Source organism: Balaenoptera physalus (assembly GCF_965194825.1).
Source record: "Balaenoptera physalus genome assembly, chromosome: 4".
NCBI lineage: Eukaryota > Metazoa > Chordata > Mammalia > Artiodactyla > Balaenopteridae > Balaenoptera > Balaenoptera physalus.
In genome coordinates this window covers 10,894,996-10,914,313 of record NC_138891.1, presented here as the reverse complement: position 1 = coordinate 10,914,313, position 19,318 = coordinate 10,894,996, and the positions used below count along the sequence as shown (strand labels likewise).

Sequence of the window (19,318 nt, the reverse complement as noted above, 5' to 3'; positions counted from 1 at the left end):
TCCCGGGAGACATGGACCTCGGATAGAAGCCTCGCCAAAGCTTCCTTGCACCGCATGGCAACCAGGGTGCTCCCACCCAACCTTCCTTCCTGCCCTCCTTTCCTGGGGTCCGGTCTTCATCGCGCCTGATGGCCCTCCCAGCCTTCCCAGCCCCTCCCATTTCCTCTCACACAGATGTTTCCCTTGATAAAATTCTCGCGTTTAATCCCATCTTGGGATCTGCTTCTCAAAGGACCTGGACTAAAGTAATGGCTCTCCCCACCGGTGCCCCAGCCACGCACACAGCCCCATGGGTGGAAGAGGGAGCAAAGGAGGTCACCTTCTGCTGATCCACCTGGGGACCTTGGCCCGAGATTCTGAAGGTGCAGATGACAGAGGCAATATGTTTGCCTTCGTCACTGGTCTCAGTGCCACGAAGGAAGGAAGTCCAAGTGGCCAGTAATTGACTAGCACTCCCATTTGCCCTAATTCAACTGCCAAGAAGTCACTTTTTGTTGCAGGTGACCACAAGCACAAACAAGAGTTTGGATTATGTCCCCATCTTGTTATGTCCCTTGGGGAAGATATTCAAGCCCTGCACCCTCAGTAACTCCTTGTGGGGAGATTTTCTTGCCATCTTTTGCTCCCCGTGAAGGAAGAGAGCACATAAACGATAACCTGATTCTAAAACACCTAGAAGGAAGTGGTCCACGGTCACCAGTATCATTTAGCATTGCTCTGGAGGTACTAGCCAATGCCACCAGATGAGCGAAAGGAAGAAGAGGTTAGAGAGAATTCATTAAGGTATGGAATTAGTATACAAAATATGCAAACAACAGCCAAATATAAATATAGTGGAAGATAAGAACTTATTTACAATAGTGACAAAACAGAATAATGTCTAGGAACAAGTTTAACAAAAGTTGTGTAGTGCCAATAGGATGAGAATTTTAAAACTCCATGGAGGAACAGAAAAAGTACTTTAATAAATTCAAAGATACCTTATTCTTGAATATAAATAAAATTTTAAGACCCAATTATCCAAATATTCATATTTAATACAATATTTAATACATATGCATTTAACGCCACTCTGTATTAACCACATCTTATTTTCTGTAATGCTGATGCTTTGACACCTGGGCCTTGCTGACCCCAGAGACTGCCCCTCCCAGGTTAGCTAGTTCCCGGTTGGCAAACAACTCTCTTTTTATATGCAAATCAACCCTGAGCCCAGGATCCCAACCTCCCTCTTTACCGTGCTCTGTATTGGGCTCTCACATTCCAGGCCTCTTATCTCCCTGCCCTACTCACCACAGGGTCAGGTACCAGATGCCGGGGGCAGCCCCTGCACCCTGGAGCCCATGGATATTGTTCAAACTAGCCAATCCTAAACCTGCTTCATCTGCCTCACCTGTTTCTTTCCAAGGAAAGCACGGTAAAGGCTTCAGCTGTTAAGTTGCCTCTTTCTCTGTGCCCAGAGACCACCCTCACCCTTACCCCGTGCAGCCCTGCACGGTGTGGGACCCTCTCCTCTCCACAACTGTGAGTAAGAAACTATCTTTTCTTGGCAATCGTCTCATCTGTTGGCCTTGCTGAATGTGAAGTCCTTCTACTAATGCACTAAATTTTAAAATGTACTCCAATGAAAATACTAGATTTTTTGTGCTCCTAGAGTTAATACAGAAAAATAATCAAATGAAGACAAGCATGAAAGCTCTGAAGAAGAATGACGTTGGCAGAGTGGTGGGGAGAGGGGACAGCTGGACCGTGGACGAAGGGCGGGGGGCGAGAACGGCACTATGAGTTATGAAATGGAGTTAGGAGTGTAGTGGATGTAAATTTCAGCGCACAGCACTCAAGTGTGAAAGAAATATTTATTTCCAGTAACTCAACTTTACTTCTGACCTCCATTTGGAGGAGGAACTTGGCCCAGTTCCGTCAGGGCCTCGAGGCCCAGACCCCACCCCTACACGGCTGTAAGGCGGTGGGGCTTGTCTAACCCAGGCACCAGGGCTGGGCTTTGCTCCTCCGTGGCTCACCTCTCCACGCTGCACCCTCAGAATCGTCTGCCACGGCTTTTGTGATATAAACCCCCCCAGGTCGCCACCCCTGCAAGAAAATGTCCGTGATGTACATATCACTATATACACTTAGCAATATGTAGATTCTTCAAGGCGGAGCCCACAGAGGAGCTTGCCAAACAGAGCAGGAGGACGCAGGCCCTGGAAGACGAGGGGTGGGTGACGTCTGGGTACACAGGCACTCGGTCGAGGTGGGAAGGGAGATGGGAATTCGATGCATCATGAATATCGTGAGTAGTGAAGAAGGTACACGCAGGGTGCTGTAGGAGGGCTGGGAGAGAGGACAGCTTCACGGAAGAGGTGACAACATGGCTGATACCACACGGCAAACGGCGGGGAGCACACAGAGCTCAGGCTAGGGTGAAAGCGGGTCTGATTTCCTGAGCCCTCCCTGATCACTGGGGTGAGGAGGCAATACCTGGGAACACGCTGGGACCAGAGAATGAGCCTCAGGACGAACCAGGCAGCTGTAGATTAAGCACTCCACAGAGCTGGCTCCAGTGACTCCAGGGAAGAAGATCATGGATGATGCCATCTCTGGATATTTCCAGGCCTGAGTCAAAATTTAAAGTGTTCCCTTCAAACTTTGAAACTGGAGATCCAGGGGTTTCTAGCTGTGCCTTTTCTCTCTGCTCCCTAACTGCAGGGGTAACCACACAACCTGGATTTACCATGGGTTCACTGACCAGCTAGCCTCTCTCCTAGAAGAAAAGGCCTTGGAGGGGAGGGACGATCCAAGATAATCCAGTGAAAACCAGAGGTTTAGGCAGCCTTGCCTGTCAGATCTGAACCCAAGGTGTACTTTAATCTGCACCTCATCTTTGGGAGGATTTCACAGGATCTTCAATTTCCTTTATCCACATTACTCCACTATTCAGATGAGCAGCAGCAAATGCAACCAGAAAACACCAGATGATTCAAACGTCATCTGTATACATTTCACTCTCCACAGCAGTCAGCAGGGTCAGTTTTACCAGAGTTTCTCAGTCATAATTCCCATCTGGAATTTAACTGGTTTCCAACTTTCTTTTTTTTCTTTTTTCTTTTTTTTCTTTTAACAGAGTCACGTCTCTCACTTTACTAATTCTCAAAATATACGGTTCCTTTTTACATACATACACAAACACTTTTAAACATAAATACCAAATTCAAGAGAATCAGATGGGTAGATAAATTTAGGAAGCCAAGAGCACAGAAGAAAAGGCCAGTCACCAGATTTTACAAATGATCATCTGAACTCCTTCTCTGGACATTCAACTTGACATATTATCCTAAATATCCCATGTCACATGGTCCACAAGGTCTTCCTTTAGGACTCGGAAGCAATCAATAGCCATACTTATCATTAAGATGGGTCCTGCCATCTCCACTTTGGCCTTCAGGTGGGACCCACACACAGTAATCTGGATCATCTTCTGGATAGTTGGAGGAAAGTGTCAGTGGAAGTTTGCCTCGACCAGGAGCTTTCTTTTTCTTCAATTCATCTCTGCTTTTCTCATATTCATTCTTTGATGCTGAGGGTTCCTCACATGATGCAGCCGTCTCACTAATCTCTTGGTAACCTTTATTCTGTTCCACTTGGCCGAGTTGAGACATGTTTTCATGATTTTTTGTTTCTTTAGAACATGTGAAATCTGTGGGAGGACCTGTTTCCTGCACTGTTCCTTCTGGCTCTACCTCCTGCTGTAGCCTACTGCTTCCTGCCTCCATTTTCTTCTTTTCATGCTCCTCCTTTTCTTTCTCCTCTTGCTCTTCCTCCTCCTCCTCCTCCTCCTCCTCTTCTACTTCAGGCTCATCCTTCATTCTCATTAGAGTTGGAGGGAGTTCTGGACGCTTGGGGGGTAACTTCCCTATTGTTCCAGTTTTTAATTTGAATTTGCTTCCTCCTTTCATGGCACCAAAGAGAGGCAGTGTAAGCTTTTTAGCTTTGTTTTCTCCATCTGTAGCCTGACTTTCAGTTTTTTTTAGTTCTGGAATCTTTGCTGGCTTTACAATTTTTATCAACCCTTTAAGTCTCTGCTGTTCTTTTCTCAGTTCAAAAGTTCTCAGGTGAAGTTTCTTCCGGGACACACCATCTAATGCATTCCCTGATTTCATTTCTGACATGAACGCATCTAAAGACTCCTGAAATGGTGACTCTGATAGAGCTTTGCCGGAGGCTTTCAGTCTCTCAGAAATTTCAGAGAGTTCCTTTTCAGCATCATTTAACTTTGCAACCAATGATTCGAAGGTCTCTGGCTTCTCATCAATCTTCCCAGCCTTCTTCATTCGGTTCAGACGCTTCTTTTCAACCAGGCCAGTCCGATCAAGAAACGTGTCATCATCACTATCATAAAAGTCTTCATCCTCCCAGTTCTTGGCTTTCCTTTTCCGAGATACTGCCTCCTGCCACAGCAATCCCAAAGTATCAAGGATTCGACAAGCTTCCAGTGAGCACTGGATCATTGCCTCTTTTTTCTTTCCTGAGTGAATAGCCTCAGCCACTAGCTGTTTTCCAGTTGAATCATCCACAGGTAATCTCACCCTGCAAAGCCAAGTGCTATGACCCTGTTCATCAAATTCATATTCTAATTCTTCTCCTTCTCGGTCAAAAAAACCTTGGAGAGCCTTTTTTTGATCCTTTATATAGAAGGCCTCTCTTTCCTGCTGAAACTCTAAGACAATAGGGTTCTCTTCAGCCTCATCCTCTACAGCAGCTTCTCCTATTCCCCAGGTGCAGCCCATTTCATCATCCTGACTACTAGTATTTCTCTTTCTTTCAGCTGTATCCGTTTCCTCTTCTTCATCTGAGTCTTCTCCCAGCATCTTCTTCTCCAACATCATTTGTTGCTGCTTGCGCAATTCCTTCAATTGCGTTACTGTCAACTCAGATTCTGCCTCTCGGTCTTCCTCTGGTCCCTGAAAAAGAAAGAGCCGAGTGCTGCCTCCAAAGCGAAGAACATGCCCAATGTGGACCCGACAATAGGTGCGGGGTGGGGGGGAATGTGGGTTTTGTTAAGAAAAGTGCCGTGGGTGCTTCCCAAATCGTAGAGGTAGAAGCCAGGCCCGTGGCCGTCGCATTCTGCCTCGGGACCGGACACCCTGTGCTGCAGCACAGCGTGGTAGCGAGACACCGAAGGATGCTCCAGGCACACGTCGCAGCTAGCGAGCCTTCCGAAAAGACAGCAACTCATCCCTTTCAAACTCCGGGTGCCAAGGATGGTGCCGCCCTTCAGTGTCTCTAGGCTGTAGGGGGCCGTGGCGGGGCCGCCCCATGGAGGCTCTCGGTAAGGGGGAGCCCGGGCCGGGCTGCCAGGGGAAGGAGCCGCTGTGGGGGGCCGCGGCTGCTCCTCCGCTGGACCCCTAATCTCCCCGCTGTCCAGCAGGGCTGGCGGGACTTCAGGCTCCGCGGAATCAGAGTCCGGCAGCGCCGTGGGCCTTTCCTTCTTTACCTCCTCAGGGTTTGAAGGATTGGTGGCCGGGGCTTTGCCCCGCACCACCGGGGGCAAGGGCAGGACTGGCTTCTTGAAGTCGCCATTCAGTTCCTGCGAAGCCAGCGGCTCGGACTGAGAGGGACTAGTGGCCTTCATCAAGCGCGTGCCCCAACTTTCTTAATACACTCATATGAAATTCCATCCTAGTCACTCTGAGTTTGCATTTATCAATACTTTAATCATGTGCCACTTCTTCATGGCAGTGCACTGCTTCCCCACTGCCTAGAGAAGTGTCTTAAAAACAGTAAAGGAACTTGGTGCAGCCGCTATGGGAAACATATGGAGGTTCCTCAAAAAACTAAAAATAGAACTACCATACAATCCAGCAATTCCACTTCTGGGTATTTATCCAATGAAAATAAAAACATTAATTCAAAAAGATATATGCACCCCTATGTTCATTGCAGAATTATTTACAATAGCCAAGGTATGGAAACAACCTCAATGTCCGTTCACAGATGACTGGATAAAGAAGATATGGTGTAAATATATACAATATACTACTACTCAGCCATACAAAGAATGAAATCTTGCCATTTGCAGCAACATGGATAGATCTGGAGGGTGGTATGCTAAGTAAGTCAAACAGAGAAAAACAAATACTGTATGATTTCGCTTACATGTGGAATCTAAAAAACAAAACAAATGAACAAACAAAATAAAACAGACTCATGGATACGGAGAATAAACTGGTGGTTGCCAGAAGGAAGGAGGGTGGAAGGATAGATGAAATAGAGGACAAGGTTTAAGAGGTAAAAACTTCCAGCTATAAAATAAATAAGTCATGAGGATGTAATGTACACATAGGGAACATAATCACTAATATTGTAACAACTTTGTATGGTGACAGATGGTAACCGGTCTTATTGTGGTGACCATTTCATAATGTATAAAAATATCAAATCACCATGTTGTACACCTGAAACTAATACAATATTGTATGTTTCTTATAATTCAGTTAAAATTAGTAAAAGAACAAATACATTTTTGGAAGCAATATTATTTTCATTTTCCTTTGGTGTTCAAAATCCTATTATTTCTTTGTAACAGATTTGAGACCTTTTTCCCTAAGGAAAACATACTCAAGTCACATAATAAGCTGAGCTACTTCAGAGGTGCATATGTGAAATAACCATAGAAAATATCCACTGAGCTATTTCCAAACATCATGAATTCTCATTCGGCTATTATCCAGTGAGCCGGTGGCTGTTTATGGAAATAAAAACACACAGCCCCTGTCTTCCAGGACATGACTCATCTATTTGGGAAATAAGACCCATTTACTTGCAAAGTGAAACCACACTGCTAAATAGGACACAATTCCAGCCAGCCTTCTCCTCTAAAGTTGCATCTTCCTAAAACACAATGGCATTTATTGAGTGCCTTCTATACACCCGGCACTGGGCTTCTGGATAACTTTTTGAACCCCTAGACAACCCCATGAAGTATGAAAGGTTTGGGAAAGAATATCAGTAGAGGAACTAACCTGATAAGTCATTTACAAGCCTGAATTCTCATCGTTCCTAAATTAAAAAAACAACCATAATCTTTCAAAGTTCAGTTTTTATGAGGCACTTGAGTATTCAACATACTAGGATCACGTAAGAATGTTCCTTATTAAACTAGGGGATACAAAATATTTACCAAGTAAACTTTGACTATCAACCAACAGATTCATTTTAGAGGGGCTTATTCAATATCTTATCCTTCTAAGGAAAGATCCCATTTATAAAACAGGCAGTCAGTGGACAGTGCTCCTGGACTAATCTGATCTTTGTTCAGACTGACCTCTGCTGGTCAGCCTATTAACCTGCCAACTTTTTTTCTCTCTTGAGATAATATGACTAGAGAAGGAGCCTTTTCCCCAAATTACATCTAGTATCCAGATTTATATAGTTCAACTCACAGATATTCATCAAGCCCTCAACCTTTCAGCAAAATCTTACATAGCACTTGGCCGCCAGAGGCCAGTGTCCACGGGCAGAGTAGGACACTGATGAGATTACATAAGCCGCCCACTCTCTGCCCTCCTTGGATATTCCCTATGCTCTTCCGCAGCCCAGGCTCTCTAGTCTGTATCTCAGAACTACATAAGAGGACCTGCCAGGGGGCCTGATATCAAGGGCCTGTCAGGTAAAGCCACAGCTCCCTTCAAGTATCTCCTGGGTTCACACCTCGAAGCTGGAGTCCACGACATTGTGGCGGTCACTCAGGCCCCTAACTAGCCAACAGATATAAGTCTGATGTGTACGGTACAGTCAAACTAGCTGAACTTGGATATAAAGTCCTACACTCCAACTCATATATAAAACTGCAGATAATAAACAAGAATGACCCTGATAATAAGTGATACTTTTCCATTTCTAATATTTTCTTAAAACAATGTCTGTTTCTGGTAATACAATTACATAATTATTTTTACTTTAAAATCTTATAAAAGTAGGAAAAAAACGTAAGAAGGAAATAAAAATTACTTAAATCCCATCACCAAGTTATATTAAAATTTTAGTTTATTTTGTGCCCACCCTTTTTCTCTGTGTATGTATTTGAGTAAAGATGTATATCCTGACCTGGACCCATCCATTTTTATAGCTGTGATTATTTCTCCATTAATAAATATTCATTCTTTAACACAATTTTTATTTTAGGATGTTGACAGATCATAATTTACATAACCAATGTCTTATTATTAAACATTGTGGTTGTTCCTAAATAAAACTATGCTGAATGGCCTTATATATAAATATTTGACCAAATATTTTATTATTTCTTTAAAATACATTCTTGAAATAGGCCCACTGGGTCAAAAGTTATGGGGTATGAACATTTTATGATTGCAAATACAAGCAATGCTAGAACTCCTCTATGGAATTTGTACCAATTTCATCTTCCACCCCAGCACAGCACTCCCCTCTTCACTTCACCCTCACCAAACGCTGAAAATTATAATTTAAAAAGTGCTTTGCTAAGTGGCTGGGGTAAAAAAAAAGGGTTTTCTATTTAACTTACGTACTCATTTGTATTCATACTCATACTTTTATTGATCATTTGTGTTTTTCTGTTAATTGTGCATTCATGCCCTTTGCCCATTTTTCTATTAGTGCATTAATATTTTTCTTATTTTTAAGAGTTCTTTATATATTAAGGCTGTTGATTCTGTTGGTCTCAATGTGGTACACATAAACTAAGGTTGATTATCCAAATATAGTCTGAAATTATTAGTTTGGGTGTGGTGTGATTTCTCCTTTGGCTTAGTAAGTTCTTTCCTGAAAAACAAAACGGAACAAAAACCCAACTCATAAAATGTAGAACAAGCCCCATTAAATACTGGGTAGACTAAGGTATGAAGTGGTCAATGGATAAACTATGAAGGAGAGATAGTCTAGGTACCCCAACTTACTGAACATGCCTCTACATTGCATAGTTCTTGAAGCTTTTTTCTTCGAAGATGTTATTAAAAGATATGTGACTTTAAGAATGGATTTACTTAAAAGAATACTGATGTGTCATTCAATAAACCAGTTATGATGCTATTTAATAAACCCCCTCTTTCATCTGTAAATGGTTATTTCTGTGGTAGAATACTGGTATCTTTTTATGTTTTTAATCAATTCCTGCACTATAAAATGTCATTTAGAAATGTTTTTTATTTTTCTTTGCAGAACAATTTTAACATTATAGTAATTTTGCTGTGGAAAATAAAATTCCATCTTACGGGAAAGAGAAAACTCCTCAAGTCACTCATTGGCATCTTTATTTACATATTAGAGCGGGTCAGCCAGTGAAAATCCTAGAAAAAGAAAAGACAACAAACATTCAGTCAAAAGAAATAACTGTGTCAAACTATAACCTGTTTTGCTTGCTCTAAAATCTAAAAGTCCCACTATAACCACACTAGCCACAGTAGTGGTAAAGTGAAGTTTGTCTTTGGTCTAGAGCTCTTCCCAAAAAGGAGCTAAAAATCCATTAGTGAATCTTGCTGTCTTGTCCTACAAAACAACCTAACATCACTTTCTGGATCTTCCCCCATTAACAGTAATCAGGGCACAAAAAAACTAGAGTCTGAAAGAACCAGAAGTACATGCAGAAGAAGAGCGGAATCTACAAAACAGAAATAGAGTCACAGATGTAGAAAAAAACTTACGGTTACCAAAAGGGAAAAGGGGGAGAAGGATAAACTGGGAGATTGGGATTGACATATATACACAGTATTAAATATAACATAGATAACTAATAAGAACCTACTGTATAGCACAGGGAACTCTACTCAATACTCTGCAATGTCCTATATGGGAACAGAATCTAAAAAAGAGTGGATATATGTGTATGTATAATTGATTCACTTTGCTGCACGGTAGAAACTAACACAACATTGTAAATCAACTATACTCCAATAAAAATTAAAAAAAAAAACAAAAGAGAGAGAGGGGATGAAGGAGGCCCAAAGAGGACCACAAGCTCCCATGTCTAAGAAGACCTTGAGGAGAAAGAGCAGTGCATGGAAGCCTTGCCCAGGACTAAGACCATCCTACCCATGCGGCCTGGACTCAGGCAACTGCAGAGATGAGGTCTTCTCTGTTTCTACAGCAGGAAGCAGCCAGCTACACCATGAACTGATGACAAATGCTAACCACTAGTTTGTTCTCTATATCTGTGAGTCTGTTTCTCTTCTGTTATATTCATTTGTTTTATTTTAGATTCCACATATAAGTGATAATATACAGTGTTTTTCTTTCTCTGTCTGACTTATTTCACTAAGCATAATATCCTCTAGGTCCATCCATGTTGTTGCAGATCATGGAATTTCCATCTTTTTATGGCTGAGTAATATTCCATTGTATATCTATACCACATCTTCTTTATCCATTCCTCTGTCGATGGACACTTAGGTTGCTTCCATATCTTGGCTATCGTAAATAATGTTGCTATGAACACTAGGGTGCATGTATCTTTTCAGACTCACAGATACAGACAACAAATTAGTGGTCACCAGTGGGGAGAGGGATGGGGGGAGGGACAAGATAGAGGTATAAGATTAAGAGACACAAATTACTATGTATAAAATAAATAAGCTACAAGGATATATTGCACAGCACAGAGAATATAGCCAATATTTAATAATAACTTTATGAATAATTTTATGAAAGTATAATCTATAAAAATATTGAATCACTATGTTGTACACCTAAAACTAACATGATATTGCAAAATCAACTATACTTCATTTTTAAAAAATGACAAATGGTAATGGGCACACAATCAATGAAAAATAAACAGCTTAGAAACTATAATATATGGGGAATTCTACTGGAATGAAGATAAATAATGTTGAAGTCGTAGATGCAAAAAATACAAGGATAATCCTCATGAAATTATACAAGAGGAAATAACTTGTATTCTCCAGCAATACCCCCCAAATTCATAGAGGATTCAGAGAATAGACCATTAGAAGCAGATCATTTAGAAAGGCATTAGCAGAGAAGGGACAATCAATTAGGGCCCTTCTGTGACTAACACAGGTCTCAAGTCTATTTTGTCTGTGTGCTCTGAACGTGCTTACCAAGCCTCTTGTGGCTTTAGTTTCCTTAGTGCTCTGATGCCCTGATGCCAGGAGGAGGGCATCCTGGTTGCAAAACTGACATCCCAGCTACTGAAAAGCAATACTCAGCTACAGATAAATGACATGCGATTTTAAAACCTATCTATTGGGTGTCTAGCTTGCAGAAATGATTTCAACAAATAGTTTTTTTTTTTCCAAGGCAATCAGTAAACCCACAAAGGTACTAAGTAGGTTCTGAAAGTTGTTAATCCTACCTGAAAACAGTCTGCCTGCTTGCTCCACATAAATCCCTGCTAATGCCACCTACCCCATCACCTTTCTGGCCTAGCTCTTCTGTGGTCACCATCCCCATCACCATGCTTCTTCTTAAGCATCTCTTCTCTCTGCTATAAGAAGAGCCTATGAGAGGCTATGCCAAAGCCTCTCTCTTTCTCTCTTTCTAAATTTTAATTGAAGTATAATAGACAACCTTATATTAGTTTCAGGTATACAACATAATGATTTGATATTTGTACACATCGAGAAATGATCACTACAATAAATCTAGTTAACATCCATCACCATATATAGTCACAGAAATTTTTCTTGTAATGAGAACTTTTAATATTTATTGTCTTAGCAACTTTCAGATATGCAATGCAGTATTATTAACTACAGTCACCATGCTGTGCATTACATCTCCAATGTCTTTATTTTATAACTGGAAGTTTATACCTTTTGACCCCCATCACCCATTTTGCCCACTCCCCACCCCCCAACTCTGGCAACCACCAATCTGTTTTCTGTATCTATGAGCTTGGTTGGTTTGTTTGTTCTAGGTTCCATAAGAGAGATCATATGATACTTGTCTTTCTCTATCTGACTTAAGTCATACAGCATAACGCCCTCAAGGCCCATCCACATTGTTGCAATGCTAAGATTTCATTCTTTTTTTATGGCTAAATAATAATCCATTGTGTATATATACACCACATTTTCTTTATCCAGTCATCCATTGTAGACTGCTTCATATCTTGGCTACTGTAAATAATGCTGCAATAAACAAGGAAGTGCATGTATCTTTTAGAGTTAGTGTTTTAATTTTCTTCCCATAAATACACAGAAGTGGAATTGCTGGATAACATAGTAGTTTTGCATTTAATTTTTTGAGGAAACTCTATATTGCTTTCCATAATGGCTGCATGTATTTATATTGCCACCAAGAGGGCACAAGGATTCCCCTTTTCTCCACATCCTTGCCAACACTTATTTCTTGTCTTTTGATAACAGCCATTCTAACATGCATGAGGTGATACCTCATTGTGGTTTTGATTTGCATTTCCCTGATGATTAGTGATGCTGAGCATCTTTTCATGTACCTGGTGACCATCTGTGTGTCCTCTTTGGAAAAATGTCAATTCATATTTTCTGCCCATTTTTTAATTGGATTGTTTTTTGCTATTGAGTTAAATGAGTTCTTTATATTTTTTGGATATTAACCCCTTATCAGACAATATGATTTCAAATATTTTCTCCCATTCAATAGGTTGCCTTTTTGTTTTGTTGACAATTCCCTTTACTGTGCAGAAGCTTTTTAGTTTGAGGTAGTCCCACTTTATTTTTGCTTTTGTTGCCTTAGCTTTTGTGTCAAATTCAAAAAATTATCTCCAAGACCAGCGTCAAGGAGCTTACTGTCAGTTTTCCTCTAGGAATTTTATGGTTTCAGGTCTTATATTCAAATCTTTCATCCATTTTGAGTTATTGTGTATAGTGTAAGATCGTGGTCCATTTTCATTCTTTTGCATGTGGCTGCCTAGTTTTCTCAGCAGCATTTACTGAAGAGACTGTCCTTACCCCACTGTATATTCTTTTCTCCTTTGTCATAAATTAACTGATCATATATGCATGGCTTTATTTCTGGGGTCTCTATTCTGTTCTATTGATCTATGTGTCTGTTTTAATGCCAATACCATACTGTTTTGATTAATAAAGTTTTGTAATATATTTTGAAATCAAGTAATTTAATGCCTCCAGCTCTGTTCTTTCTAAGATTGCTCTGGCTATTTGAGGTCTTTTGTGGTTCCACACAAATTTTAGGATTGTTTGTTCTATTTCTGTGAAAAATGCCATTAGAATTCTGATAAGAGATTGCACTGAATCTGCATATTGCTTTGGGTAGTATGGACAGCTTAACAATATGAATTCTTCCAATCCGAGAGCATGGAATAGTTTCCATTTCTTTGTGCCTTCTTCAATTTTTTTCATTAATGTCTTATAGTTTTCAGTGTACAGATCTTTCATCTCCTTGGTTAAATTTATTCCTAGGTATTTTATTCTTTTTTGATGCAGTTGTAAATGAGATCGTTTTCTTAATTTCTCTGATAGTTTGTTGTTACTGTATAGAAACACAACAGAATCCTGTGTGTTAATTTTGTATCCTACAACTTTACTGAATTTATTATAATAGTTTTTCAGTGGAGTTTTTAGGGTTTTCTATATGTAATGTCACGCCATCTGCAAATAGTAACACTTCTACTTCTTTGCTTCCAATTTGGATGCTTTTCATTTCTTTTTCTTGCCTAATTGCTCTGGATAGGACCTCCAATACCATGTTGAATAAAAGTGGCAAGACTGAGCATCCTTGTCTTGGTCCTGATCTTAGAGGAAGCTTTAGCTTTTCACTGTTAAATATGATCTTAGCTGTGGGCTTGTGACACATGACCTTGATTATGTTGAGGTATGTTCCCTCTATAACCCCTTTGTTGAGATTTTTAAATCATAAATAGATGGTGAATTTTGTCAAATGCTTTTTTCTGTATCTGTTGAGATGATCATATGATTTTTATCCTTCATTTTGTTAACAAAGTGTACCACATTGATTGATTTGTAGATATCGAACCATCTTTGCATACCTGGAATAAATCTCACTTGATCATGGTATATAATCCTTTTAATGTATTGTTGAATTTGGTTTGCTAATGTTTTATTAAGGATTTTTACATCTATGTTAATCAGGGATACTGGCCTGTAATTTTCTTTTCTTGTGGTATCTTTGTCTGGTTTTGGTTATCAGGGTAATGCTGGCCTTGTAAAAATGACTTTGGAAGTGTCCCTTCCTCCTTTAATTTTTGGAAGAATTTGAGAGGAATTGATATTAATTCTGCTTTTAATGTTTGGTAGAATTCACCAATGAAGCCATCTGGTCCTGGACTTTTGTTTGAGAGGTTCTGATTACTGATTCAATCTCCTAACTTGTAATCGGTCTGTTCAGGTTTTCTATTTCATGACTCAGTCTTGGCAGGTTATATGTTTCTAGGAATTTATCCATTTATTCTAGGTTGTCAAATTTATTGGCATATAATTGTTCATAGTAGTCTCTATGAAATTTTGTATTTCCATGGTATCAGTTGTAATGGCTCATCTTTCATTTCTGATTTTATTTATTTGAGTCCTCTCTCTTTTTTTCTTGGTGTGTCTAGCTAAAGCTTTGTCAATTTTATCTTTTTAAAGAATCAGCTCTTAGGTCCAGTGGTCTTTTCTATTGTCTTTTTAGGCTCTATTTCATTTATTTGTGCTCTGATCTTTGTTATTTCTTTCCTTTGACTAACTTTGGGCTTTGTTTTTTTCCTAGTTCCCTCAGGTGTAAAGTTAGGTTGTTTGATTTTTTTTGTTGTTGTTTTTTGAGGTAGGCTTTTACTGCTATGAACCTCCTTCTTTGAACTGCTTCTGCTGTGTCCCATAAATTTTGATATGTTGTATTTCCATTTTCATTTGTCTCAAAGACATTTAAAAATTTTTCTTTTGATTTCTTCTTTGACCCCTTGGTTGTTCAGTGGCATGCTGTTTTATCTCCACATATTTGTGAATTTTCTAGTTTTCTTCTTGTAATTCATTTCTAGTTTCACACCACTGTGGTTGGAAAAGATGCTTGATATGATTTTAATCTTCATAAATATATGAAGATTTGTTTTGTGGCCTAACATATGATCTACCTTGGAGAACATTCCATGTGCACTTGAAGAATGTGTATTCTGCTGCTTTTGGATGGAATGTTCTGAATATATCTGTTAAGGCCATCTGTTCTAATGTGTCATTTAAGGCTGATGTTTCCTAACTGATTTTCTGTCTGGATGAACTATCCATTGATGTAAGTGGGTATTAAAGTCTCCTACTATTATTGTATTGCTGTCTATTTCTCCTTTTAGGTCTGTTAATATTTGCATATGTATATATGCACGCCTATGTTGTGTGCATATTTACAAATGTTATGTCCTATTGTTGGACTGACCTCTTTATCATTGTGCAATGCCCTTCTTTGTCCCTTATTACAGTCTTTGTTTTAAAGTCTATTTTATCTGATATAAGTATAGCTACCCCAGCTTTCTTTCGGTTTCCATTTGTATGAATTATCTTTTTCCATCTCTTCACTTTCAGTCTCTTTGTGTCCTTATATCTGAAGTGAGTCTCTTATAGGCATCATATAGATGTGCCTTATTTTTATCCATTCAGCCACTCTATTTATTTTGATTCAAAAATCTAATCCATTAATACTTAAAGTTATTTTTGATAGGTATGTACTTATTGCCATTTTGCTGTTTTCTGGCTGTTTTGTAGTTCCCCTTTTTTCCTTTCACCAACGTCCTTGATATCTGTCTTATAGAAACAGAATTTCAGTAGAATTCTATATATTTCATAGTTTCCAAATTAATTTACATTTCATTGATTGTCCAGGTATCCGTTCTGCCCATTTGTCCACTGCCTGCCTTGTTCAAAAAAGAAAAAAATCTAACAGCAGATACATGTATAAAGAACCAAGACAGAAACTACTTGAAAAAAAGTAAAACACTGAAAACAGCAGCTGATATGCAAGGTGCAGGCATGGAGGCCAGGTATATAAGAGAAAGCAAAGTAGCTGGACCAGAATCAGAGTACAAAGTATGAAAAGCAACTTAATCTGGGATGGGAGAGGAACATACTACACACTTTGTCATTTATTTTACTGCTATAGTCTACACCGTAGTTTTGCTTTAAAGACCAAAGTAACTAACTCTGAATATAATTGCATAAATTACCCTATTATAGTCTCATATCCCATTGTGCTTCCTCCTCCACTCTGTCTTCCAGGCACTTTGGCTTTCTTTCAATTCCTTGGACTTGCCGTGCTCCCTCCTGCCAAAGAGCCTTTGCACATCTTTTCCCTCGCTTCTTTGCTGAGTTTGTCCCTACTTATCCTTCAGCTCTCAGTTTAAGCATCACTTCTGAGAAGTCTTCCTGGTGACTCCAATATAAATTGAATTCCTTTGTGGGGTTTTTTGTTTGTTTGTTTAAATTTACTTAATTGAAGTATAGTTGATTTACAATGTTGTGTTAATTTCTGCTATACAGCAAAGTGATTCAGTTATATATGTGTGTGTGTGTGTGTGTGTGTGTGTATACAGACACATTTTTTTTCATATTCTTTTCCATTATGGTTTATAATAGAATTTTGAATATAGCTTCCTGTGTTATACAGTAGGACCTTGTTGTTTACCCATTTTATATATAATAGTTTGCACCTGCTAATCCTAAACTCTCAATCCATCCCTCCCCCACTCCCTCTCCACCTTGGCAACCATAAGTCTGTTCTCTATATCTGTCTGTTTCTGTTTCGTAGATAAGTTCATTTGTGTCATATTTTAGATTCCACATACAAGTGGTATCATATGGTATTTGTCTTTCACTTTCTTACTTCACTTAGTATGATACTCTCTAGGTCCATCCATGTTGCTGCAAATGGCATTATTTCATTCTTTTTTATGGCTGAGTAGTATTCCACTATATATATATATATATATATATATATATATATATATATATATATATACTACATCTTCATCTGTCATTGGACATTTAGGTTGCTTCCATGTCTTGGCTGCTGTAAATAGTGCTGCAGTGAACACTGAGGTGTGTGTATCTTTTCAAATTATGGTTTTCTCCAGATATATGCCCAGCAGCAGGACTGCTAGATCATGTGGCAACTCTGTTTTTAGTTTTTTGAGGAACCTCCATACTGTTTTCCACAGTATGGAAATTTACATTCCCATCAACAGTGTAGGAGGGTTCCCTTTTCTCCACACACCTCTTGGGTTCCTTTGTTTTATGCTCATTCAGAACTGGGTTTCTTTTCTTCAGAGGAATTGCCTCACTCTATTGTGATACATTCAGTTGAGAGGTGACTGGACTGTACTCTCCTACTGGACAGTAAACTCCATGAGGTGAGGGCCGAGCCTGGTTTGCTCACTATGCTATTCTTAGCACCTGACACAGCACACCTAACACATACCTCAACAAATATTCATTGAACAAACAAATGAAAGTGACAAGCTCAGAAACAGTTTAGACAGAACTCAGTAAATAACAGGGTGTTCTATTTGGTAGATACTTTTGGGGGTGGGAGGGGAGATGCATTTCTGCTTTCTGCTTAGCAATCATCTTTACCTGGGCTTTCCGCATGGCTTGCGGCTCAATCATGATGTTGATAAGACAGGGTTTAGTTGTGTCTGCCAGGCTCTGCCTCAGGGATTTCTGGAGTTCTTCTGGTGTTTGTACAAAATACCCTTTGCCTCCAAATGCAGTCATGACATGCTCGTAATGTGAGTGTGGCAGAAGACACATTGGAGGGGCCCTGAAAAAGAAGGTCACAAGTCAATAGAAAAAATTCTCTAAAATAATTTGTGGAAAAATTTCGTCTAAAATGAAAGGCATACTTTTACGTAAACTGAGATGCCAGTACATTAAACTTTCCATACACTTTTTATTGTATGTATAGCAATGTCCAATAGAACTTTCTGTGATGATGGAAATTTTTGTATCTGTGCTGCCCAGTATAGCAGTTACTAGTAACCTGTTGTGGTGAGCACTTGAAATGTGACTAGTTAAAAAGAGGAAGTGAATTTTTAATTTAACTTAAACAGCCACATGTGGCTAGTGGCTACCATACTGGGCAGTGAAGGCTACACCATCAACTATTATGAATACCCCCTCCAAAAAAAAGAGGAAAAAAGGAATGGTTACTACAAAACAGCAAATAACAACAAAACAACAAACAGAGTCAGCGAGCCATAAGCAAACATACCCACAGCCTGCTCCCCTGCAGCTGACTCACAGATTCACAACTTCCTCATCCCACAGCCAGCCACAATACTGTCTCAGTTTGGCTCTGTCATCAAAGGACCAAGATTTAGCTAAGCGGTAAAAGGAAGGAAGACCTCTGTATCATAAATAATATGTAAACATCTGTATTCCTACATGGTGTAGTGGGAATAGTAGGACTGGGAGCATTTGCAATAAGCCTTTTCATTAACAAGGCCTAGACATGAAACTCATTCACCAGAGCCTTCAGTGGCTCCCTGATCATAAACTATTCATTGAAGTGCCAGTCAAGGATGGTTGTGCAAAAAGGAACCATGCGGACAGGGTTCCTGTCCTTCAGAGCAGCTGACCATGAAAACAAGCAATACTGACACCACAGGAGAAGGTGTCCAGTATAGGAGACTTTTTAAAGAGAGATTAAAATAGATGAGAAAACATAAATATACACTGTTCTGGGTTACTTACACTGTAGTAGCATCTCCAAATTTTAACATTTCCTTCCAAGTATCTGTATCAAAACCTTGGTAAATTCCATTGTTATTCACCACCAAAAGTATGATTGGCAAGTTGTACCTAAAATTGAGAGTAAAATATAAAGGAAATCATTTTTCATTCTGAAGCAATTTCTTTTCATTGGATTGAAATTTTAACTTGAAAATGGATAGTTTTCTATAAGCTTTTTTGTAATATTAGGGTAAGACCAAAAATTAAGCATTTGTTATCCTAATGAAGACTATCAAATTATTAACAGAAACATCATGGAGCAGTAGAAAGAATGCATGGTTAGTGGCTGGCAGACCTGGTCCCACCACTACGCAGCTACGGACCTCAGGAAAATGACTGAGCTTTTCTGACCCTTGGTTTTCACAGATCTGGGAGTTAATAAGAATGACACCTTCCATACTTAATTCCCTCTGAAGCACTTGTTCCTCACAACTGTCCTATAAGGTAGGAACTAGTACGACTCCTATCCCTACTTTAGAGGAGACTTAAGTTTGGTTAAGAGACTTAACCCTAGTCACCTGGGTCTGATGTGGTCAAGCCAGTATTTAAATCCAGGCCAACTGACCCAGAGGCCGTTCTTTTAGCCACCAAGCTCTGCTATCTCCATG

General features: G+C 39.6%; 1 protein-coding gene, 1 long non-coding RNA gene and 1 pseudogene across 8 annotated transcripts in view; 1 reads left to right on the top strand and 2 right to left on the bottom strand.

Annotated features, from left to right (window-relative positions):
- The window catches only part of LOC309659527, a 381,336-nt gene that overhangs the window by 77,723 nt on the left and 284,295 nt on the right, over window positions 1-19,318 (top strand). The window lies entirely within an intron of this gene.
- HACL1 (2-hydroxyacyl-CoA lyase 1) overlaps window positions 1,838-19,318 on the bottom strand; it is a 47,568-nt gene continuing 30,087 nt past the window's right edge. For 5 of the 6 annotated variants that reach the window (XM_082459302.1, XM_082459304.1, XM_082459303.1 and 2 more), the window contains 3 exons: window positions 18,672-18,779; window positions 17,553-17,739; window positions 9,166-9,326 (listed from right to left, as the gene is read on the bottom strand). In XM_082459302.1, the coding sequence (XP_082315428.1) occupies window positions 9,294-9,326; window positions 17,553-17,739; window positions 18,672-18,779 (328 nt within the window). In that variant the 3' untranslated portion in view covers window positions 9,166-9,293. Of the gene's footprint in view, window positions 2,617-7,022; window positions 7,060-9,165; window positions 9,327-17,552; window positions 17,740-18,671; window positions 18,780-19,318 lie in introns of those variants that run through there. The other variant, XR_014262829.1, reaches the window with a different exon arrangement.
- Window positions 3,087-5,633, bottom strand: LOC309659474 (kanadaptin pseudogene; annotated as a pseudogene). The gene has a single exon. The product of its transcript is annotated as a kanadaptin pseudogene (transcript).